This window comes from Macaca nemestrina, chromosome 9 (assembly GCF_043159975.1).
Source record: "Macaca nemestrina isolate mMacNem1 chromosome 9, mMacNem.hap1, whole genome shotgun sequence".
Taxonomy (NCBI): domain Eukaryota; kingdom Metazoa; phylum Chordata; class Mammalia; order Primates; family Cercopithecidae; genus Macaca; species Macaca nemestrina.
This window is the reverse complement of record NC_092133.1, coordinates 31,222,195-31,247,038: the sequence shown is the minus strand read 5'-3', so window position 1 is coordinate 31,247,038 and position 24,844 is coordinate 31,222,195. Positions and strand designations below refer to the sequence as shown.

Genomic DNA, 24,844 nt, shown 5'->3' with positions numbered 1-24,844 from the left:
TTTTTAGTAAAGACGGGGTTTCACCATCTTAGCCAGGCTGGTCTTGAACTCCTGACCTCGTGATCCACCTGCCTTGGCCTCCCAAAGTGCTGGGATTACAGGCGTGGTGTGAGCCACCATGCCGGGCCAAGTCCCTGGCCTTCTTATTCATGTGACAGTTTTGAGAATCTTTGATTTCAGGGATGTTGAGAGCCACTCCTGTCATCTGGAGTTGAGTCTCACCCATGGGCTAGAGTGTACACACGAGTGGGACCTTCTGTTTTTGAACTTAGGCTGTGGTGTGATCACCCTTTGCTCCGCATCCAACTGACAGGCTGGGACTTGGGCTATGTCCTGGACAAGGCTGGCTGGTGCAACGATGCCCTCTAGAGGATGGATCAGGCCCAGTCACCACCTCAGATTCAGGGCCTGCTACTCTTCGTCTTCCCACTTGGCCCTGGTGACAGACAGATAACAGGCCCAGCTGATGTGTCTATCGGAACGACTTTATTTCAGTACACTGGGCCCCACCAGGCAATGTAGTTTGTGCGAGGCTGTGCGAGGGACAGGCTTGGGCTAAGAGAAGGGAGGTGAGTTGCTTAAGCGCACTGCAGTCCGCGGGGCGCTACATTGCTTTCACACATACCTGCTGCTGCGGCCCACACCTGGCAGGGGCCTTTGGTCATAGGATGGTGTGGGGGAGAATACTGTGTGAAGTCTGGGATTGGGATGGGTCTTGGTGTCACAGGTGAGGGTGCCGGTGAAGACAGGCTGGCACCAACTTTGCACCATCTAGGCTGAAGGCCTTTGGACCACTTCTAGGGGTCAGGCCTGGCTCCATTAGCTCCTGGCACTCTGGTCTGGCCCTCTCCCTCAACCAAGCAGGTCCACGGTCAAGAATGGCACAAGATCAGCCCAGAGGGGGCCTTCCCACCTCTACAACCTAGTCCCCTGGTCAGCTACAGTGGCAAAAGGCAACTTGGTAAATTGCAGCTTTCTCCAGTCTTAAGGGCACTGGCTCTCCAACACCCCTCCCTTGCTTAGGGGCCTCTGCCAAAGAAAAATTTTACCTCCTGTTTCAGAAAAATCTAACCAGTAACCAGCCTGTTGATTCCAGGGCAGTGAGCAAGAGGAAAAGGGAGAAAGAGCCTGGTGGGAGTGTCTTTGAATGTAGCTTCCAATCTCAAATGGTCCTGCAACCTGTGGACACTGTCAGCTCACCATCAGCTGGGAGAGGTGGGACCCTGGAGGCTAAGCTTAGGTGCTGTAAACATTAGTGTAGCAAGGCAGGAGGCAGCGAGCTCCCTCTCTCCAGCCCCTAACTGAACAAACACTTCAATAAATAAAACTGTTTGAAGATGGCATTGCAACAAGAACGGATGGAAAGCGAGGACCTGGAACCAGCAGGTGCCTTAAACTCTCCCAAGGTCCCCAAAAGGGGACTGGGCTGGGAACATAAACTCTGCAGCCATTCAGAGGGAGGACTGCTCCTGCCCTCCTCCAGTGGCCGGTGTGGTCCTGTTCCCTGGTGAACACAAGGGCCTCCTGCTCTCTCCTAGATCCAGTCTCCGTAATAGCTCTTCGGGTGCTTTTCTAGCCTCCCAAACCAAAATGGCAACAAAACCAGAGAGACCTCAACCCCAGCCCCAGTCCTCAGTGTGCAGTCAGGAGGCATCGATAGTGGAGTGACCAGCAAGGGGAGGCAGCAGCTGCCTGGGGCCTCAGGGCACCCTGGGGGTGGGTGTGAGGGTGGGGCCAGCCCAGCCAAGGATGGGCAGCAGCAAGGTCTCCCAGGGGATAGGTTACCTCCCTCTGTCTCCCTGTGGTAGTAAACGGAGTCCCCCACAGCCAGCCAGAGGCCACCTGAGGAGGGAGCACAGCCTTTGCCAGCGCTCTTCCCTGTCAGGAGCCAGTTAGCGGTCAACCCCAGGCCTCAGGCTGTCACCATCGCGCGTAGTTCATCGTCCTTTCTGGGCCTAGGGTCCCTGGGCCACACGGCACTCGCATGTGCGCACACACTCATATCCACACACGCACTCACACACACAGGCAGTTCCTCGCAAACACTCCGACTCAAGAAAGCGAGTTTTAAAGTGGAGTTAACTTCAGAGAGAGGTGAAGATGATGTCCCAACATTAGAAGGTTTTTCTGTGGATGGATCGGGCACCGTCTTCCTCATATTCCTTCTTGGAGACCCACATCTTCTTAAAGGTGTCCAGGGAGGCAAGGATGGAGCCCCTGGAGGGAGGAAACCCAGAGGAACCGTGTGAGAGAGAAGTGGGTGTGTGTGGAGCCTACCAGTCCCCTGGGGCCAAACCAAATGAGGCTTTTCTTTTTTTTTTTTTTTTTTTTTTTTGAGACGGAGTCTCGCGCTGTGTCACCCAGGCTGGAGTGCAGTGGCGCGATCTCGGCTCACTGCAAGCTCCGCCTCCCAGGTTCACGCCATTCTCCTGCCTCAGCCTCCCGAGTAGCTGGGACTACAGGCGCCCGCCACCACGCCCGGCTAGTTTTTTTTGTATTTTTAGTAGAGACGGGGTTTCACCATGTTAGCCAGGATGGTCTCGATCTCCTGACCTCGTGATCCACCCGCCTCGGCCTCCCAAAGTGCTGGGATTACAGGCTTGAGCCACCGCGCCCGGCCGAGGCTTTTCTTTAGAGGGATGGGGTGCTGAGGGGTTATCGGTGCCATCACTTCCTGTTCCGTTCTTACTCCCAGAAGAGCTACTCACCCAATCCACGTGGAATACAGTCTCTCCTGAGGTGCAGATATCTGCAAAGCGGGCGGGGAAAGAGAAATCTGAGACTTCCAGTCCTCCCACTCCCTTTCCCTACAACGCTTCTCCTTCTGCCCATGGCGGGGGATACATTTCACACAAGCCTGAAGCTCTGGCCTCTCTGGAGGGCACTGTGGCCAGCCTCCCACTCATCTGGGGAAGCAGGTTTCCAGTCCCCACAGGTCCCAGGGAAGCTGGGGCTATTGGGCAGCCAGGGAGAAGCAGACTCCGTGGCAGGAACTGTACTCCTTTCTTTAGGATCCCTACTGTCCTCAGACAGCCAACCCCCTTCACCTGTCACTAAGGTGTCAGACTGTGTGACAGGGTAGCCACCTGGGCAGGCAGCACAGCAACATTAAGTCAGTCTCCTCTAAAGATTATAGTTTCCCTGAAAGATCATGCAGGGGGCCCTCTACCTAGTACCCTGCCTCATCTGGGTATTAGAACTGCCTTCCTTTGGCGTGAAGAGGGAGAATGAGAACTCAGCCTCCCTGTGGCAGACCTAGACCTCAGGGTCAGTGTACAGGCTGGGAACCTGGTGCTGCCTGTAGAGCCATGGCTGCCTGAAGAGCTTGGGCAAAGCTAGAGGGAAGCTACACCAGGTGGGATCTGTCCATGGAAGCCCAATTCCACCCAGGCCAGGCCCCACCATGCTCCTACCCTGATCTTCACATCTTTTGGAGCTAGTTTCTTCACTTCACTCAGTAGCCTGTCACCAAAACCTGAACAGGCAAAGAGGAGAACTTCAAGTCAATTCTCGGGGTGCCTGGAGCCAGCAGGAGCCAAACACTTCCAGGGCAAGGGCTCCAAGAGAAAAGACCAACCTTTGAACAGGGTAGAGCCTCCTGAGAGGACGATGTTGGAGAAAAGCGTGCGTCGCAGGTCCATGTCTGACTTCTGGATGGCGAACACCAGGACCTCGTGGATGCCTTCACTCTCCTCTCCAATTAAATCTGGCCTGAAGAGCAGCTCAGGGGCCCGGAATCGGGAAGGACCAATCTGTAGGTAGGAGGACCAGCTGAAGATGTTGGAGCTGGGACCAAGGTCCCTTTGGGAGTGGGAATGGAAGAGGCCCCTCTGCACATCACTTAGTAACTAGGTGGCTATGAAGGCCAGGCTCAAGACAGACTCTACATGTTAAGAGCTTAAAGGAACAAAGATAGGGCTCCTGGAAACTAGTGAGGGGAGGCTCCTATATTTCATTCTTGCTCTGGCATTTTCCAGCCAAGAGGTCTTTGGCATCAATTCATGGATTTATTTACTCATGGAAACGTCTTCCTAGCAATGGGGGTTCAAAGGAGTCGTAACTCACCCTACACTGCGCCCAGGTGTGGTGAAGGATGGCACTAACCATCCCACTTCCTAATCTCATACTGATGTGGGACAATCCCTTAGCAGCTTCCTCCCCTCTAGCGGGAGGGAGCAAGGTTCCTGCTGCCTCCTCTGCAGGAGACAGGGCCATTCATGCTCAGGAGCTCTGCTGCTCCAGACAGAGGGTGTAAAGCTGGGGTGTCCAATCTTTTGGCTTCCCTGGGCCACAATGGAAGAAGAATTGTCTTGGGTCACACATAAAATACACTAACACTAATGATAGCTGCTGAGCTAAAAAAAAAAAATTGCAAAAAAAAAAAAAAATCTCATAATGTTTTAAGAAAGTTTACCAATTTGTGTTGGGCCTTACTGCAAGCCATCCTGGGACACATGCAGCCCATGGGCCAGGGGCTGGACAAACTTGGTGTAAAGGGACTGGCCTGCCAGACTCCAGACCTTCATGGGGAATTCTGTTTGGGCCCAGAGCTTCTGTGGACCTAAGGGGACCGAAGAAAGAAGGCAGGCCACCTACCTCAATGGTGCTGCCATCAGGCAGGTAGTACTGAGCCTTCTCTGTCTCTAGCGTCTCATCCTTCTGGGGGTTTATGGATAGGTAGCAGGCTCTCTGCAGAACCAAGCAAGACAGTCAGGCTGGCAGGAAACCTGGTGCACACCCGGTCAAAGGCCCAGGGGAGGAATGTGCTGCTGCACAAACCTGTCTACACACTGTGATGGCCCCAGTGGTCACTATAGCTGCTGCCCAGAAGCAGGGGCAGGGAGGTCTCTGTTGGCCTTCACTGGGTGGCATTTAGCATACGAGTTCTTATCTGCTCCACCTTCCTGGTGGGCAAGCTTGGAAACTTGGCCTCTGGATCCTAGGTCTGAGACCACAACCTAAGTTCAGACCAGGCCCAGGCATCTTTCTCCTTCTACCACTCATATGGTTCTGGTCCTCTTCAGCTCAGAGGTTTCCCTATAGCCACAGGTGGCAGGAGGGTTCTTTTTACTTACAAAGACAAATGTTTTAAATGTATTATGACTTCTTCAAGGATGTTAAAAAATAAAAATAAAAAAACCAGGACTGGGCACGGTAGCTCATGCCTGTAATTTCAGTACTTTGGGAGGCTGAGGCGGGCAGATCACTTGTGGTCAGGAGTTCGAGACCAGCCTGATCAACATGGTGAAACCTCGTCTCTGCTAAAAATACAAAAATTAGTGGGGTGTGGTGGCAGGCACCTGTAATCCCAGTCACTCGGGAGGCTGAGGCAGGAGAATTGCTTGAACCCGGGAGGCGGAGGTTACAGTGAGCCGAGATCGTACCATTGCAGCCTGGGTGACAGAGTGAGACTCCATCTCAGAAACAAAACAAAACGAAACAAAACAAAACCCTATGTAATTTGCATATAAGGTACAAAAAACATGCTGAGCCTCTATGTAGCCATCACCCAATTGAAGAAATGGAAGCAGCTCTCTTTCCCCCAATAAGATGGCAGCACGTCAGAAAGGCGAATCTGTCAGTGTGAAGTGGGGGAGACCTGGCTGGAAAGAACAGGGCCTCACCAGGGACCCTCAGGTAGGTGCTTCGCCTGGCTTTACTGGCAGGTGACCAAGGTCTTGGATGCTATGCTCCCAACCCCCACTCCATCCCTAGGCCCAGGGGGCAGCACTTACTTCTTTTATGGCCTTGACAATCTCAAACTCAGAGGATGAGTGGAAGTCGTAGCCCTCCTTACGCAGGTAGAGGCGCAGGAAGCGAGAGACGTCCCGGCCCGCGATGTCGATGCGCATGATGGAGTGGGGCATGGCAAAGCCCTCATAGATGGGCACAGCATGGGTGACACCATCCCCAGAATCCAGCACCACGCCTGTAGTCCTGCCTGTGGCATAACTGAAGCAAAGGGGCAAATCGTCACTCAGCACTGCCTCCTCACGCTGGGAAGAAATACACTTCTTTTTAGAGTTCAATGTCAGCTAAACTAAAGCTTGGGCCTGCCTCTCTCCAGGGGCTGTGGAATGGACTGGGTACTAAGGAAGCCCGGGTGTTGGAGCAAGCCATGAAATACCTGAACGGAAGGAGCTGAGCTTCTCCAAGTTCCCTCCCTGCACCCAGAAGAGCAGGCCTTCCTGTCTGAGATGGCCTGGCCTTCAGCTGCTTCAGAGACCCAGCCTAGGGCCAGTTTTAACTCTCTAGACAAAAGGCAAAAACCCTCAAATGCCAACAGGGGCCAGGCAGGAAAAGTAAGAGTAAAGAAAAATAAGAATATTTTTCACTTCCATAAAAAATGAAGGCAGGAGAAGACCCTGCCTTACTGGTTTGAGAGCCTGGGGACCTTTGTCAGCCTCCTTCCAAAAAAAGGCAAGTGAGGCAACTGACCCCCTGCTCAGGGCGGGGAGGCCAACAGAGCATGGGCGCGCTGTGGGGAGGGTGGGTTTGCCAGCCCCATCTCAAGTGGCAGCCGCTCTTCAGCTCTAGCTGATTTTTGCCCTGTGGGAATGTGTGCCCGGCATTCCCAGATCTTCCCATTGTTTCAGAGAAGCCAAAAATTTAGATTTTGATGGGACAGCTCTTGATTTTTAAATGCTGGCTCACGATTTGTTAATGGGGTCAAATAAATCCCATGTGTAGGTCACTCATGGATTATCTCTGCCGTAGACCTCATCCTGGTATGAGGTGGGGTAGGAGTGTGACAGGAGCCATGGGGGATGGGAACAAGGACTGTGGTGGCATTCGGATCATGGTTGTCTCAGCAGCCTGGTGGAGCAGCCGGCCACAGTAAGTACTGAATAATAAGCGGACACATTACAGGGGCCTCCGGGAAGAGCTGCTGCAGCATGTGGCTGCCTCAGCAGGCCCAGCCAAGGCCTTGGGGACCAAACCCACTAGGAGTCCTAACACTGGCATATGGTTAATAGCAGCCACATATCCTTCTTTGCTTTCAACTACGAAGCCTAAGCGCTCAGTTTCAGTAAAAGCCTCTCTCTCTTTCCTACCATCTTTAACCTTTCCCTAGCAGAGGGGGCTCAAGTTACTCTGAACCATCCCAGAGGGGAGTCAGCCTCAGCTGTGCCAAAGGACTGCTTTCCCCGCAGGGGCCGGGCTAGCCAGCTGCTACTCACAGGCTGAGTACAGCTTGCATGGAGATGAAAAGAGCGGGCACATTGAAGGTCTCGAAGAAAACTTCGGCAGCTCGTTCCCGGTTTTTGCGTGGGTTTAAAGGCGCCTCAGTCAGGAGCACAGGATGCTGGTGAAAGGAGCCCGGGAGACAATGAGGCCAAGGACAGATTTCCATCTTCATTAGTCTTGGGGGAGAAGACCCTGCCTTGCTGTTTTGAGAGCCTGGGGACTTCTGTCAGCCTCCCTCCAAAAAAAGGCAAGCTGTGCCTGTCACCTATCCCTACCCAAGTAGGTTTCTCAACTTTTCAAGTTAATGCCCCCTTTAAAATTTCATTCTGTCCTCAGCTGTGCCCCCAACTCCCCTCTTTGTCCTCCAAGATTGTTATACAGGCCCCTGTGTCTACTGCATATCTCCAACTGTCAAGAAGATTTTGTGAAACTCTAAATTCCTGCCGCAGACCAGTACCAGTCTGTGACCTGTTAGGAACCAGGCCGCACAGCAGGAGGTGAGTGGCAGGTAAGTGAGCACTGCTGTCTGAACTCCACCTCCTGTCAGGTCATCAGAGGCACTAGATTCTCATAGGAGTATGAACCCTACTGTGAACTGCGCATGTGAGGGATCTAGGTTGGGCACTCCTTATGAGAATCGAATGCCTGATTATCAGAGGTGGAACAGTTTCATCCCGAAACCATCTGGCTACCCCAAGCCCCCACCCCCATGGAAAAATTGTCTTCCAAGAAACTAGTCCCTGGTGCCAAAAAGGTTAGGGACCACTGCTTTAAAAAAACTGTCTGAAAACAGCCAGGCACGGTGGCTCACGTCTGTAATCCCAGCACTTTGGGAGGCCGAGGCGGGCAGATCATCTGAGGTCGGGAGTTCGAGAGAGACCAGCTTGACCAACATGGAGAAACCCCGTCTCTACTAAAAATACAAAATTAGCCAGGCATGGTGGTGCTGCATGCCTGTAATCCCAGCTACTCAGGAAGGCTGAGGCAGGAGAATCGCTTGAACCCAGGAGGCGGATGTTGCGGTGAGCCAAGACCGTGCCATTGTACTCTAGCCTGGGTAACAAGAGTGAAACTCCGTCTCAAAAAAGCAAGCAAACAAACAAACAAACAAAAAACAAAACTGAAAACATCCCACCTGCACCTGGAAATTGATACACCTAGTCTGCACCTCTCTGCATTTTTTTTTTTTTGAGACAGGGTCTCACTCTGTAACCAGGCTGGGAGTTCAGTGGTGCGATCTTGGCTTACTACAAACTCAGCACCCCCAGGATCAAGCAGTCCTTCCACCTCAGCATTCCAAGTAGTTGGGACTACAGGCATGCATGATTACACCCGGCAATTATATTTTCGTATTTTTAGTACAGATGGTGTTTCGCCATGCTGCCCAAGTTTGTCTCGAACTCCTGAGCTCAAGAGATCCACCCAAAGTGCTGGGATTATAGGTGTGAGCCACAGCGACCGGCCTCCCTTTGCATTTTTGAATGGAGAGTTACTTCCTCACAAGTTAACAAGCACAGGCTGTACACAGTGGCTCACGCCTGTAATCCCAGCATTTTGAGAGGTGGAGGTGGACAGATTGCCTGAACCCAGGAGTTCCAGACCAGCCTGGGCAACATGGCAAAACCTTGTCTCTACAAAAAATACAAAATTGGCCAGGTGCCATGGCTTATGCTGTAATCCCAGCTACTTGGGCGGCTGAAGCAGGAGAATCATTTGAATCCGGGAGGCGGAGGTTGCAGTGAGCCTAGATCACGCCGTTGTACTCCAGCCTGGGCAACAAGAGCAAAACCCCACCACACACACACACACACACACAAATTAGCTGGGCATGGTGCGGGGGGTGGGGCTGAGATGGGAGGATTACTTGAGCCCAGGAAGTCGAGGCTACAGTGAGCTATTGCACTCCAGTCTGGGCAAAAGAAGTTAATGAGCACAGGCTCTGAATTCTAAAAGACATAGGTTTGAATCCCATCTCTACCCTTTGTTCACTAGGTGACCTTGGAAATACAACTTGGCTCTTCTGAATTTGTTCCCTTGTTTGTAAAATGAGATAATACTACCTATATCTCATAGGAATGGTGTTAAGATTAAATCTGGCCGGGCGCGGTGGCTCATGCCTGTAATCCCAGTACTTTGGGAGGCCGAGGCGGGCACGAGGTCAGGAGATCGAGACCATCCTGGCGAACATGGTGAAGCCCCCTCTCTACTAAAAATACAAAAAATTAGCCAGGCGAGGTGGCGGGCGCCTGTAGTCCCAGCTTCTCAGGAGGCTGAGGCAGGAGACTGGCGTGAACCTGGGAGGCGACGGAGCTTGCAGTGAGCGGAGATCGCGCCACTGCACTCCAGCCTGGGAGACAGAGCAAGACTCCATCTCAAAAAAAAAAAAAAAAAAAAAGAAAAAAGATTAAATCTGAATATGCCTGAAAAGCAAATGGCTCCAGTACTCTTGGCAGTGATCATCATCCTCCTCATCATCTCTTAGGGTAGGAGTTTCATACAGCTTTGCATACCCTACAGGAGTGCCCTACACACAGGATCCTCACCTCCTCTGAGAAAGTCTGCAGCTGGTCCTTAGAATAGACATATTGCCAGATGCGTTCCATGTCGTTCCAGTCCTTGACGATGCCATGCTCCATGGGATAGCGGATTGAGAGCAGCCCTCGGTGCTCCTGGGAAAAGAGAACAGGACTTGCAGCTGCAGTCAGGCTCTGCCCAGGACGCTGCTCTCCCAAGACTGAGCAGTGCAAGCTGAATCCCTCGCAAAGAAGCCTTAGCTTCCTGAGCTCCCACCCTGCTGTCCTTGCCCAGGGCTAAGGGTAGGCACTCATTCTCCAGGTTTATATACTGTTTGCTGCAAACTGCCCTCATTCCCGAGAAGCCGGCAAAGCAGGGGGCTTCTGCATTTCCATGGCCCCTCAGGTGCCTCTAGGGCAAGTGGCAGAAGGCACCTTCCTCAGTGCCTGGTTCCAGGACACAATCTCCTGGCTCCCACCTCTGGGCCTCAGTACTTGAAGCCAAGGATGGCAACAGCGATTCTGCTGTTCTGCTTACGAGAGGCTGCATGAGGGCTCTGCCAAAGCTGTATGAATTAACTCATCCCTAGGGTACCCCAGCCAGGATCTCCCCACTGAATATTGTTTGTGAAAAAAATAACTAACAATTTGATCACTGACAAGGCAGTGACAGAATGCAGAAGACAACAGCCCTGTTTTCTAGACTGGTCTCAGTGTTTCCCAAAGTGAGGTCCCAGGTATTTCTTCTCCAAGACCACAGGCTATTCCTGGGAAAAATAAACCACTAGACCTAGGATGAGAGAATCAAAAGGGAGATTTTAAGAGAAAGTTGCCCCTTTTACTTCTGGTTGTGTCCAAATGTTGGGACACGTTCCATGTGGTGAATAATGAAGGTCCTCTGCTGGCTTGAGGCTTGTTCTGTAGGCCTGGGAATTACCTCGGCTTTGGGACCAATGAAGATGTCGCCTTCAAGGGCTCCTGCCATGACACGAACATGCTTGGGTCGGCCGACACTAGGAAAGATAGTGAAGAGGACCATCATTTTTCATTTCATGACAGAATACAGGAAGGATGTATAGATGTACACACACACTCAAATTCTACTGAGATTATCTTCCAGGAGTGAGGTCACAGTTGATTTTGATTTTCTTCTTTATACTTTTCTGTATTTTCCACAATTTCTAAAATGAACATGTATTATATTATTTATATATTATTTCATATTTTATTATATTTATTATAAATTATGAAAACACATTTTTAGAGTATTCAATACCTTTAGTTCTTTTCTTTCTCCAGTGTATGTACAGACCAAGAAAGATGAGGAAATGAGAATTTCTAAAGGAGTGATTAACTCAAAACATTTTAGTGTCCTTAGTCCCCTTCCCAGGATCTCTATGTAAAACTGTGATGCTGGGCTGGGCTCGGTTGCTCACACCTATAATCCCAGCACTTTGGGAGGCCAAGGCAGGTGGATCATTTGAGGTCAAGAGTTTGAGACCGGCCGGGTGTGGTGGCTCACGCCTGTAATCCCAGCACTTTAGGAGGCCGAGGCAGGCGGATCATGAGGTCAGGAGATCGAGACCATCCTGGCTAACACGGTGAAACCCTGTCTCAACTAAAAATACAAAAAATTAGCAGGGTGCAGTGGCGGGAGTCGGTTGAGGCAGAAGAATGGTGTGAACCCGGGAGTCGGAGCTTGCAGTGAGCCAAGATTGTGCCACTGCACTTCAGCCTGGGCGACAGAGTGAGACTCCATCTCCAAAAAAAAAAAAAAAAAAAAAAAAAAAAGAGTTTGAGACCAGCCTGGGCAACATTAGCTGGGAGCGATGGCACATGCCTGTAATCCCAGCTACTTGGGAGGCTGAGGCACGAGAATCACTTGAACCTACAAGGCAGAAGTTGCAGTGAGCCGAGATCGCGCCACTGCACTCCAGCCTGGGCTACAGAATGAGACTCTGTCTCAAAAAACAAAAAAAAACTGTGATGCTTCAGATCGGACAGATAGCCTCTTCCTTTCCCTCCCCCTTTAAGCCCTTCTTGTAAGCCTCTGTGTTCTTCTCCTGCCTGCAGTCTCTCTCCCTTAGGAGGAAAGTTCTGAGAAACTCCTCATTAAGATGGTAGAAGGGCTGTAATCCCAGCACTTTGGGAGGCTGAGGTAGGCAGATCACAAGATCAGGAGATTAAGACCATCCTGGCTAACACGGTGAAATCCCATCTCTACTAAAAATACAAAAAAATTAGCCAGGCATGGTGGCGGGCACCTGCAGTCCCAGCTACTCGGGAGGCTGGGGCGGGAGAACGGCGTGAACCCAGGAGGCGGAGCTTGCAGTGAGCCGAGATTGTGCCACTGCACTCCAGCCTGGGCAACAGAGTGAGACTCCATCTCAAAAAAAAGATGGTAGATGGTTTAAATGTTAATCCCCAGCCTGGGTGATAGGAGAATTTTAAAAGGAGGGCTCCACCAAGAGGCAATCATCCAAAGCAATGAGTTACCAATGATAAAATTTTTTAGCAACAGATAAAATTGGATTTTTAAAAAGAGGCCTCTGATCTGTGCCTCTCAAATTGTACCATGTAGACAACTGTTTTCCTTTATTGACTCCAAACCCAGCTCCTCTCCCTCATAAGGCTGGACCTATAACAAAGCTGATGAACCTCCAAAACGTCTAAGCTACAGAATGACTTACTAGTTTGGAAAGCAGTATTTGGGGATCTGATCACCAGCAAAACCAGCTTTAATCACACCGGATCCCTGAGGAAAGAGGAGAGAGAATGAGGAGTCAGAACTATCACAAATAAAAGAGGAAAAATACATTATATGGTGCGATTTTTATTTAAGAAAAGAAAGTGGCCAGGCGCAGTGGTTCACAGTTGTAATCTCAACACTTTGGGAGGCAGAGGTAGGCGGATCACTTGAGGTCAGGAGTTTGAGACCAGCCTAGCCACCGTGGTGAAACCCTGTCTCTAGTAAAAATACAAAAATTAGCCGGGTGTGTTGGCATGCACCTGTAGTTCCAGCTACTTGGGAGGCTCAGGTGGGAGAATCGCTTGAACCTGGGAGGCAGAGGTTCCAGTGAGCCAAGATTGTGCCACTGCACTCCAGCCTGGGTGACAGAGTGAGACTCTGTCTCACAGGGAAAAAAAAACCCAAAAAACAAAAAACCTAATATTTGTATATAATATATACATTTATTTGAACCTAGAAAAAAGTGAATGCACACAAAAAAAGGGAAGTAGAAATAGGATAGCGAGGAGGATTCTCACTGTATACTAAACCATATTGTATGATTTTTCTGTAGTCTCTGACTTTTCTACATTGAACATGTTTTGCTTTGGGAATTAAAAATACTAGTAATAAAGGGAAGAAAAAGATAGAAAACCTGGGGAAAGAAGAAAGTACCTAGAAGCATCAAAGGAGCCAAGTTCAGGAACTTAAGGTGGGAAAAGCACGTGACTCCTTGTTACACCACCGAGGGGCGCTTTTAACCTACATTCCTGGCTCAGGCCTGAACTCTCCCAGCTTCCAGGGCCTCTGTGACAGACACCACCATGAGCACTGTCATGCTTGAAACGGACTCCCATGGAACACGTGCTGTCTGGTTCTTATTGCAGGGGCACAGCACTATGCTTTGGGAGATTTTTGTTGTTGTTTTGTTTGTAACTATGCTTTCCTTTTACTCCTTGGTCTCCTGATGGTAAAGAAAAGCCTCGTCTGAGAATAGAAGAGAACCACAGTCCTGCTGCTCCAATACTTGGTATGTTGAGTGAGCTGTCCAGAAAAGAATCTAAGTTCTCCCAGCATCTCAGGTACCACCCAGGGCCCAATCAATGTAAACATTGACTAGACACAGAGACCAACCCTGTGCAGGACAGATGTCAAGGCTTAATATTGCTTGTAGATACACCCTGTCCTCTTCCGTGTTTTTTTTTTTTTTTTTTGAGACAGAGTCTCGGTCTGTCACCCAGGCTGGAGTGCGGTGGCACAATCTCGGCTCACTGCAACCTCTGCCGGCTGGGTTCAAGCGTTTCTCCTGCCTCAGCCTCCTGAGTAGCTGGGATTACAGGTGCATGCCACCATGCCCGGCTAATTTTTGTATTTTTAGTGGAGACGGGGTTTCACCATGTTGGTCAGGCTGGTCTCGAACTCCTGACCTTGTGATCCTCCTGCCTCGGCCTCCCAAAGTGCTGGGATTACAGGCATGCCACCACACCCGGCCTCCTCTTCTTAACTCTTCTACCACCACACCTGATATCCTCGCCTTTCTAACCCAACATGGTTTGCAGCTGCACCTGTAGCTGGGGCAAGCCTTTTCCTGCTGCCTGTTGACCACTCTCCTGTGGTGGAGTGTGGTATTTCCTGACCCCACTCTGCAAGCATTGAACATACCAGGAGACGCTAAGTAGCCAAGGTTATCTGCACCAAAGGCTTCCCAGCAACATGCCTGCTTCCCTCCTTGTTTCTCTTATTCCCACTCTTCTGCAGGAAGAGGGGGAATGAGACTGGCCATCTGGTGCCTGCCTCTGGCAAGACAGAGGTTGGTGAAGGAAGCAAGTGGTTAAAGGAAGCCGGGCATGGTGGCTCACGCCTGTAATCCCAGCACTGTGGGAGGCCGAAGTGGGGCAGATCACATGAGGCCAGGGAGTTCAAGACCAGCCTGGACAACGTGGTGAAACACTGTCTCTACTACAAATACAAAAATTAGCCGGGTGTGGTGCTACACGTCTGTAATCGCAGCTACTCAGGGAGGCTGAGGCAGGAGAATCACTTGAACCCGGGAGGTGGAGGTTGCAGTGAGCCAAGATCGCACCACTGCATTCCAGCCAGGGAGACAGAGTGAGACTCCATCTCAAAAAAAAAAAAAAAAAAAAAAAAAGAAGTGGTTGAAGGTCAGAGAAAGTGCTATGAGAGGAGAGCAGGGCAGCCAGTACTCTAAGGGAGCAGGAACCTTTGCCAACAGAAGAGAGTGAAAACAGAAGACAATGTGCAAACTCATTGGTCTGGGCAGTACAACAAGGAGCCTGGAAAAGGTGCAGCTGTCAAGTGAGCTGAAAGACTGGGAAGGAGGGGGAACTTGCCTACAAACCCAAGGGCTCTGAGAGCAAGGCACGGACAAACAAGAAGGGAACTCCTAGAACTTGTTTGCTCAGGCTTCCAATGATTGCTCACTGCCTTCATCTGGGTGTGGTGATGCCAACAGACTAATTGGGTCTCCTGGCAGAGGTTAAAAACAAGAGAGGATGAGATCTGTCCTTCAGACCCTGGATATTTTTAAGAGATGATTTTCCTGGGTATTTGATTTTTAGTTTACTAGCAAAAGGACTAGAGTCTGGGTAAATAGGCAGATTATGAAGTCAGATTCATTTTTTCTTCTCTGTCCTTCCTAGCAGAGTATAAAAGGCCCAGTTCAAATATCACCGCCTTCCTCCTGAAGAAAAATCCCCAATTGGAATGAATCTTCCTATTATTTTACAGCAAACTGCCATTACCTGCACCATGAGGTGGCATGCACTTCATTCTGCTTTCTATTACAATGTAAGGTTTCCACTTTCGTCTCTTTTCAGTCGAAGTTCCTTAAGGGTAAAGTACATTTCGGCAGTATCTGGCATTTGCTGGGTACTCAACGGATGCTGGCTGAGTAAAATTAAAATCAAGTGCAAATGACTGGCAGATAGAACCTAAAGTATGGAACCTGAATGACCAGCTGAAATGACAGAAGCCCCAGGCAGAGGTGGTTCAGGAAAGGGGAAAGCAGCACTGGGAGTGATGCACAAGGTGGAACCAGACCCAGCGTGTCCTTGCAGCCCCAAAGCAGGCCTGCCAGGTCAGTCATAGGGTGAAGAATCAGTGGAGAATGAGGAGCAGCTGAGCTGCCTCGATTCTGCTCAAGCCATACAAATTCTGCTAAAGAGCATACAAAAGGGTTATGTCCATTTCTTTAAGAGTATTTACAACTAGGAACTGTGTACCTGGCAAATAAGCTGCCATTGTCTTTGTTATTCACTCTGGCAAGGCCAAATGAACATGCCTGGTAGAGGCTTCTTGAGTAGTCTCAGCTGGGTGTGGTGACTCATGCCTATAATCCAAGCACTTAGGAAGGCTGAGGCGAGCAGATCACTTTGAGATCAGGAGTTTGAGAGCAGCCTGGCCAAAATGGAGAAACCCCATCACTACAAAAAATACCAAAAGGCCAGGCACGGTGATTTTGCCTAGGAAGATTGCCTGAGCCCGTGATGTCAAGACCAGCCTGCACAACATGGCGAAACCCTGTCTCTACAAAAAATACAAAAATTAGCTGGGCATGGTGGTTACGTGCCTGTGGTCCCAGCTACTCAGGAGGCTGAGGTCGGAGGATCACTTGAGTCTGGGAGGTCAAGGCTGCAGCAAGCTGTAATTGCACTGCTGCACTCCAGCCTGGATGACAGAGTAAGACCCCGTCTCAAAACCAACCAACCAACCAACCAACCAAACAAAAAGTATGGCTGGGTACAGTGGCCCACGTCTGTCACCCCATCACTTTGGAAGGCAGATGAGGGAGGGTTGCTTGAGGCCAAGAGTTCGAGAGACCAGCCTGGGCAACATGGCAAAACCCCGTCTCTACAAAATATTTATTTTAATTTAATTTAATTTTTTGTTTTGAGATGGAGTCTGGCTCTGTCACCCAGGCTAGACTGCAGTGGCATAATCTCGGCTCACTGCAACCTCCACCTCCTGGATTCAAGCGATTCTCCTGTCTCAGCCTCCTGAGTAGCTGGGATTACAGGAATGCACCCCCAAGCCCGGCTAAGTTTTGTATTTTCAGTGTAGACAGGGTTTCACCATGTTGGCCAGGCTGGTCTCGAACTCCTGATCTCAAGTGATCCACCCGCCTTGGCCTCCCAAAGTTCTAGGATTACAGGCATGTGCCACCATACCTGGCCTACAAAATATTTAAAAATTACTCGGGCGTGGTGGTGCGGGTCCATGGTCCCTGCTACTTGGAAGACTGAGCCCAAGAGGTCAAGGTTGCAGTGAGCCATGATCTCACCACTGCACTCCAGACTGGGCGATAGCGTGAGCCTCTGCCTCAAAAAATATATACAAAAAAATTAAAATAAGACCAGGCGCGGCCGGGCGCGGTGGCTCAAGCCTGTAATCCCAGCACTTTGGGAGGCCGAGACAGGCGGATCACGAGGTCGGGAGATCGAGACCATCCTGGCTAACACGGTGAAACCCCGTCTCTACTAAAAAAATACAAAAAACTAGCTGGGCGAGGTGGTGGGCGCCTGTAGTCCCAGCTACTCGGGAGGCTGAGGCAGGAGAATGGCGTGAACCCGGGAGGCGGAGCTTGCAGTGAGCTGAGATCCGGCCACTGCACTCCAGCCTGGGCGACAGAGCGAGACTCCGTCTCAAAAAAAAAAAAAAAGGCCAGGCGCAGTGGCTCACACCTGTAATCCCAGCACTTTGGAAGGCCGAGGCGGGTGGATCACAAGGTCAGGAGACTGAGACCATTCTGGCTAACACGGTGAAACCCCGTCTCCACTAAAAAACAAAAAATTAGCCAGTCAAGGTGGTGGGCGCCTGTAGTCCCAGCTACTCGGGAGGCTGAGGCAGGAGAATGGCGTGAACCCAGGAGGCGGAGCTTGCAGTGAGCCAAGATTGCGCCACTGCACTCCAGCCTGGGCGACAGTGCGAGACTCCCTCTGGAAAAATTAGCTGGGCATGGTGGCATGCGCCTGTAGTCCCAGCTACTCAGAGGCTGAGGCAGGAGAATCTCTTGAACCCACGTTGGGGAGGTTGTAGTGAGCCGAGATTGTACCACTGCAATTTAGCCTGGGTGACAGAGAGAACCTCCGTCTCAAAAAATAAAATAAAAATAATAAAAATAAAATAATAAATACAATTTATTTATTTATTTATTTTGAGACAGAGTCTCGCTCTGTCGCCCAGGCTGGAGTGCAGTGGAGTGATCTTGGCTCACTGCAAGCTCTGCCTCCCCAGTTCATGCCATTCTCCTGCCTCAGCCTCCCGAGTAGCTGGGACTGCAGGCGCCCACCACCACGCCTGGCTAATTTTTTTTGTATTTTTAGTAGAGACAGGGTTTCACCGTATTAGCCAGAATGGTCTCGATCTCCTGACTTCGATAAATACACAAATTTTTAAAAATCAGACTATCTGGCAACACTAGGTCCATATTCCTGCATGGGGACAATTGGATAGAAATGAGAAGCAGTTAACACTTTGGTCAGGCAATGCTCAATTCAATGCACCTTTCAGATTTCCCAGTCTGGAAGAGGTGCCTTTGAGGCTATTCTCTCTCTTCTCTTTTGAGTATATTTCCATTCCTGCTTGGCCTCTGCAGGCATTGAGTTTGAGATCCCTATTCTAGGCATTTCCAGCCACTAACTGGTGACATTTCTTCTTCCACATAGTATCTGATTTCTTTTTTACCCTCAGAGGACTTAGCTCAGTGTGAAACACATCCTTGGCTTGCAAAATACATGTAATTGAACAGTGAAAATATCTTTATAAGTCACCTCTTTTTCACCTTTTCTGTCAAGCTAGGGATGGATTCCTGCTGAAGCTGTACAACCAACAACCTGAATATCACAGTGCAAGTGACAGTGTTAGATAAATACATTGACTTCATTTCCTCAGCTAATTCTAGTGTCCCTAAAAACTTAAGTGAATCAGCATTAGTAGGATCAGAAAAGATGATGGCAAATTATAAAAAAAAAAATTTCTTTTTTTTTTTTTTTTTTTTTTTTGAGACAGAGTCTCGCTGTGTCTCCCAGGCTGGAGTGCAGTGGCGTGATCTCAGCTCACTGCAAGCTCCGCCTCCCGGGTTCACGCCATTCTCCCGCCTCAGCCTCCCAAGTAGCTGAGACTACAGGCGCCCGCCACCACGCCCGGCTAGTTTTTTGTATTTTTAGTAGAGACGGGGTTTCACCATGTTAGCCAGGATAGTCTCGATCTCCTGACCTCGTGATCCACCCGCCTCGGCCTCCCAAAGTGCTGGGATTACAGGCTTGAGCCACCGCGCCCGGCCTAAAAAAAAAAAAAAAAAAAAATTTCTTTTGAGACAATTAGTGAAATCTGAACATTGACTAGATAACTAATAAGATTAAGGGGTTCTTGTTAATCTAATTAGGCATGATAATAGTATATTGATTATGTTTTTAAATGAGTGTGGGGCTGGGCATGGTGGCTCACGCCTATAATCCCAGCACTTTGGGAGGCTGAGGCGGGTGGATCCTTTGAGGCCAGGAGTTCAAGACCAGCCTGGCCAACATGGCAAAACCCCGTCTCTACTAAAAATACAAAAATTAGCTGGGCATGATGGTGCGTGCTACTCAGCTACTCAGGAGGCTGAAGCAGGAGAATAGCTTGAGCCCGGGAGGTGGAGTTGTGGTGAGCATCACTGCACTCTAGCCTGGGCGACATAGTGACTTCATCTCAGAAAAAAAAAAAAAAAAAAAAGAATGTGGGAGAGGGAAATGGGCAGGAATGTAGTTGAAAAGATTGGCCAAGAGTTTGATAACTGTTACAGCTAGGTGATGGGATATATGGATGTTCCTTACACTATTCCTTCTCCTTTTGTATGTTTGAAATTGCTATAATAAAAAGAGGTAACAGTAAGATGATAGCACTTAAGTAAACTTTCAAAACACAAACAGCACACTCCCCTGCCTAACTTAAATGCATATGTACATAAAATCATGGATGGATCTAGGCATGGTGGCTTGCTCCTCCTGTACTCCCAGCTACTTGGGAGGCTGAGGCAGGAGGTTTGCTTGAGCTCAGGAGTTTGAGGCTGCAGTGAGCTAGGACTGCAGCACTGCACTCTAGCCTTGGTGATAGAGTGAGACCTCATTTCTAAAAAAAAATTTTCTCCTGACTTATCTTCCTGAGTATAAAAGGAGGACAATTTTATGATGATGGTTGTTTTGGGGGTTATTTGTAAAATAGAGAGAAAGGATAGGGTTGCCAGGCACAGTGGCTTATGCCTGTAATCCCAGCACTTTGGGAAGCTGAGGTGGGAGGACTGCTTCAGCCCAGGAGTTCTAGATCATCCTGGGCAACATAGGGAGACCCCATTTCTACAAATTAAAAAAAAAAAAAAAAAAAAAAAGGCCGAGCAGGTGGTACATGGCTGTAGTCCCAGCTACTTGGGAGGCTGAGGTGGGAGGATTGCTTAAGTTTGGCAAGTTGAGGCTGCAGTGAGCTTTGATTGTGCCACTGAACTCCAACCTGTGCAACAGAGTGAGACCTTGTCTCAAAAAAAAAAAAAAAAAAAAAAAAGATAGGGTTGTGGAAGTGTACAAAGAGTCTTCAATTATATCTGTAATGTTTTATTTCCTTAAAACATGAAGGTGGATGGGAACACTAAAGCAAAAAAAAATACTGAAGGAAATACGGCAGCATGTCAATATTTATTAAATCTGAGTAGTAGACACATGCTACCTGGGTGCTTGTTATATACCACACAGAATTTTTCTGTATGTTTAAAGTGTCTCTCTGTTCTTTTTTTTGTCTTTTTTTTTTAAGGGGGCTGAAGCAGCACAACATCCAAAGCAAAACAAACAAATGCTTAGCTTATTGTTGAACTTCTGAAAATCCTGCATTTAGGTCCATATAGTCACAAAGACAGTTTTAAGTTTGACAAGAATGTTGATCCATTTTAGGTTTAGGCAAAACTGTAAACTTAGAGGTTGTTTGTTTTTTAAAATAGGCTGGAGTGAGGTGCACGAGCTCACTGCAGCCTCAAACTCCTGGGCTCAAGTGATCCTCCCATCTCAGCCTCCTACAAGGGCATGCCATCAAGCAAGCCTGGCTAATTTTTTTTTTTTTTTTTTTTTTTTTTTTTTAAGTAGAGATGAAGTCTGACTGTGTTGCCCAGGCTGGTCTCCAATTCCTGGGCTCAAACGATCTTCCAGCCTTGGCTTTCCAAAATGCTGGAATTACAGGAGTGAGCCACCACATTTGGCCTGGATCTTTCAAAGATTTGAGTTTCAGAATAAACATGGTATTCTGATCAGTGTAGTCCTCAAAATGTGGCCTAGGAGCTGCTCTTATCTTACCCTATTCTCTATGGTATGTCTTTGGGAAGAAATAACTTATATTTAGGTTTAAAAAATACCTATCATCGGCCGGGCGTGGTGGCTCATGCCTGTAATCCCAGAACTTTGGGAGGCTGAGACGGGCGGATCACGAGGTCAGGAGATCGAGACCATCCTGGCTAACACGGTGAAACCCCGTCTCTACTAAAAAATACAAAAAACTAGCCGGGCGAGGTGGTGGGCGCCTGTAGTCCCAGCTACTCAGGAGGCTGAGGCAGGAGAATGGCGTGAACCCGGGAGGCGGAGGTTGCAGTGAGCGGAAATCCGGCCACTGCACTCGAGCCTGGGTGCACTCCCAGGCTGGCGAGACTCCGTCTCAAAAAAAAAAAAAAACAAAAAAAACCAAAAAAAACCTATCATCATAAAGCTTCTTGGGTGATTTAAAAAAAATACCTATCACTTTATTGTTGTCATTAAAGCACACACCTACCTGCTCCTCCATTTTCCTCATTAAATTCTGATGCAATGACTTGATGCCAGAGTAAGATGAAAGGAGTGGTCACAATTGTCTTATGATTGGGAAAGGCTGTGAACCTAATGGGGTTCTTTCCCTGCTTTCTCTCTCCTGCATTCTTTTGATTACACTCTTCTTAGCTCATAAATAAAGTGTAGCAACATGTTAAGCTATGGAGTTAACATGGCTAGTGACACATTATTCTCATTATATATAATAAGTTGTCTCAGATATTTCCAATAATGTGTCCTATACATCTACCATCTTGAAAATAATAAAAACAAAATGACCCCCGAAAATGTCAAATAGCAAGAACTACCCGAGACCCCAAATCTAAAAATGTGGCAGATATTCAGCAAATACTAATAGGAAAATGACTTAAGTTTCTCCTACTTCACCTTTTGGCAGAATTATTGGCATAATAAAGGACATGTTTTCCCAGAGGGGAAAAAAAAAAAAAGACAAGTCGATTCTTTAAATCTTGAAACTAAAAATGCATCACTGCTGTAATGCATTTCCAAACATACTACCAGGAAAGAGAAAGAAAAAAACTAAGAAGCATTAGTGTAAGTGATATTAAAGAAAATTGTTGGAGATGGAACTCCTGCCTAGTAATTCAGGAAGCAAAGGAGCTGGTGGGATGGACAGGTTGTTCCTTCTGCATTGCTGATGAAAACAGGAAATTGAATTTCTATATATTTTTCCTTTTTACAGCTAAGAAAAAGGCAGAAGAAGCACAAAGAGCCTGGCTAAAGACAGAAATCATAGTGCTCTCTGAAAATCAACATCAAGAACAAAAAGTCCTACTCAATTATCTGCAGTAACTAACTAGAGAAAACTCCCCATCTTTTCTTTATTTAGGAATATCTTTGTTACTTTGATAGAGATATTAAGTCATTCATCCAATCACCCATCAATTCAATGAAAAAACATTTATTGAGCACACAGAGGTGCCAGACCCTAGGTACTATGTGTGTATGGAGAGAAGTGGGTGAAGTGAGACTAAAGAAATACCATCTTTCTTAAATTTTTTCTTTTCCAACACCACTAAACCTGTGGGGGAATATCATCCTTTTCCACAAGGATTTAATAGTCTAGCGAGGGAGACAAAAAGAATCCTCTAAAAAATTAGGTATCTGGGTTGGGTACAGTGGCTCATGCCTGTAATCCCAGCACTTTGGGAGACCGAGGCGGGTGGATCATTTGAGGTCAGGAGTTTGGGACAAGTCTGGCCAACATGGTGAAACCCCGTCTCTACTAAAAATACAAAAATTAGCCAGCCGTGGTGGTGCACATCTGTAATCCCAGTTACTTGGGAGTCTAAGCTGGAGAATCTCTTGAAACAGGAGGCGGAGGATGCAGTGAGCTGAGATCGCATCATTGCAATCCAACCTGGGTAACAAAGCGAGATCCTGTTCCCTCCACCCACCCCCCCACACCAAAAAAAAGAGGTGTCTCTGCCAGGCACGGTGGCTCAGGCCTGTAATCCCAGCACTTTGGGAGGCCAAGGTGGGAGAATCGCAACAGGCCAGGAATTTGAGACCAGCCTGGCCAACATGGTGAAACCCTTCCTACAAAAAATACAAAAATTAGCCAGGGGTGGTGGCGCGTGCCTGCAGCCCCAGATACTCGGGAGGCTGAAGCGGGAGGATCACTTCAGCCCAGGAGGTTGAGGCTGCAGTGAGCTGTGATCGCACCACTGCATTTCAGACTCAGCAACAGAGCGAGACCCTGTCTCCAAAAAAAGAGGGAAAGAAAGAAAGAAGAGAGAGAGAGAGAGAGAAAGAAAGAAAGAAAGAAAGAAAGATGTCTCATTGAGCTCAATCCTGACCCTTTCCAGGAGGAATAATAACAAAATAATAAAAACAAAATACCCCTGAAGAGAAGGAAAATTTAACGAAAATAACAAAAATATCTTGGAAAAAGCGAGCAACTTGGAACTGGATCTGTCTGATGACTGGCTCAATTCCTAAGCTGGATGGTTTGAAATCTGTTATTTAACATCCTTGCATACACTGGGGATAGTAATTCCTATCTACCTAACAGAGCTGAAGCTTAAACGAGAACACTGTAATATGCCTAAAGTCCCAAGAGCTGAATCAACAAAGAGAATCTGACAGTCAGCTTACGACAGAGGGAACGGATAGTTTTACTGCAATGGAGGGACCTACAGGGGCACAGAAAGGTATCAATCTGTGGGATCAAAGCTTTGAATCGAAGGCAGAAATGCAGTCGTTTTACAATTTTCTCCTTACCCCCCAAAATAAGAGCAGTATTTAGATTCTTTCTTTTGGTCACTATTGATGCTTCTGCATGGTGATGCTGGCAAAAGGGATGACGGATAAAGTACTGGATTTAGGGCACCTCTGCTATGTGACCTTGGTCTCACGTTACGTCTTTGCGCTTCAGTTTTCTCATCGGTAACACGAGGATCAAAGTTCCTTTTAAACTATGCGTCCAGTTTTTGTGAGGATCCAACTCGAATGTATGTGAAAACGCCCTGAAAGCGCTACAGCGCCAGGCAAATATTAAGTTTGGTAATTTTTTTCCCCTAAGAACTAGGCGTTCCGAAGAGGAAGACAACCTCTCTGCTTGCTTTGTCACTCTCCTTTCTTCTCGACCTTTATCAACTTTGTAATTTATAATCACAGTAATAGCTGACATCCTACAGTAGTTTCTGGCACCAGAATCTCGGGCCCCACCCAGATCCACACTACCAAGCCTCCCCGCCTGCTGAGACCGAAGGAAAACTTAGCCTTTCTCCACCCGCGGGCGGGCCCTCGCCTTTAGGCCCCACCACCCAGAGTTCCGGAAGCCAATCCCCACAGCCCTGGAGCACTGCCCCGCCCCTTCAAGAGGGGAAACAATATGGCGGCCAGGAAGAACGACAGGGGCGCGAGCCAATCACCGCAGAGGCCTAGCCTCATCCGGCAAGGCCCAGAGGCGGGATCACTGGCCAAGATGGACAGCCAGAGCAGCCAATAGGGCGATCGGAAAAGGATGAGAGGGCGGGCAACAGGCTCTCACACAGCGGTTAAGGCCCCTAGAGCCAAGGGCCCAAGGACCGGCTTGGACTATCTCTTTCCTCTATCCACTCCAGAGTTCTCCATCCCACTTTTGCTGGCTGGCCGCCTTGCCTTCGGCCTATATGATAAGGGGAGGAAGGAGGCGGCGGTGGCTGAACGCGCCTGACAGGCCGGGCCAGTGACAAAGAGCCGGCGGCTCAGGCTGAACCCCGGGAAGCGATCCTTTCTAGGAGGAGAGCCCAAGTCCCCTTACAAATGGGAAAGACGCGACTCACGTTGTCGATCACGACAGGCTGGTTGGCGATCACATCGTAGGACTCCATGGCAGAGGAATCTCTCCTTCTGGGGAAGGAACTGCCTAGCCGGGTCCGCCGCTAGCGCCACTGACACGCATGCGCAGTCTAGCCGCCGGCTCAGGGAGGCGAGGGAGCTGCCCTACCTCCCCTCTGAAAAACTACAATCCCCAGCATGCTTTGCGCCTGGGTTAGCGCTCTAGGTTGCTTTGTTGCCCGCCTAATTTAAGACTGGGAGTCGTATTTCCAATGCACAGTACCCTGGGATTT

At 48.8% G+C, this 24,844-nt stretch overlaps 1 protein-coding gene across 1 annotated transcript; it reads right to left on the bottom strand.

Moving 5' to 3' along the window:
- Nucleotides 1–464: 464 nt before the first annotated feature.
- On the bottom strand, nucleotides 465–24,710 carry LOC105478346 (actin related protein 1A). Its single transcript, XM_011735518.2, has 11 exons — nucleotides 24,557–24,710; nucleotides 12,392–12,456; nucleotides 10,639–10,714; nucleotides 9,732–9,857; nucleotides 7,182–7,306; nucleotides 5,736–5,952; nucleotides 4,597–4,689; nucleotides 3,578–3,752; nucleotides 3,414–3,475; nucleotides 2,709–2,749; nucleotides 465–2,217 (listed from the first exon to the last, which is right to left on the bottom strand). The coding sequence occupies exons 1-11, from the start codon at nucleotides 24,602–24,604 to the stop codon at nucleotides 2,115–2,117; spliced, it is 1,131 nt and encodes a 376-aa protein (XP_011733820.1). The 5' UTR covers nucleotides 24,605–24,710; the 3' UTR covers nucleotides 465–2,114.
- Nucleotides 24,711–24,844: the final 134 nt, after the last annotated feature.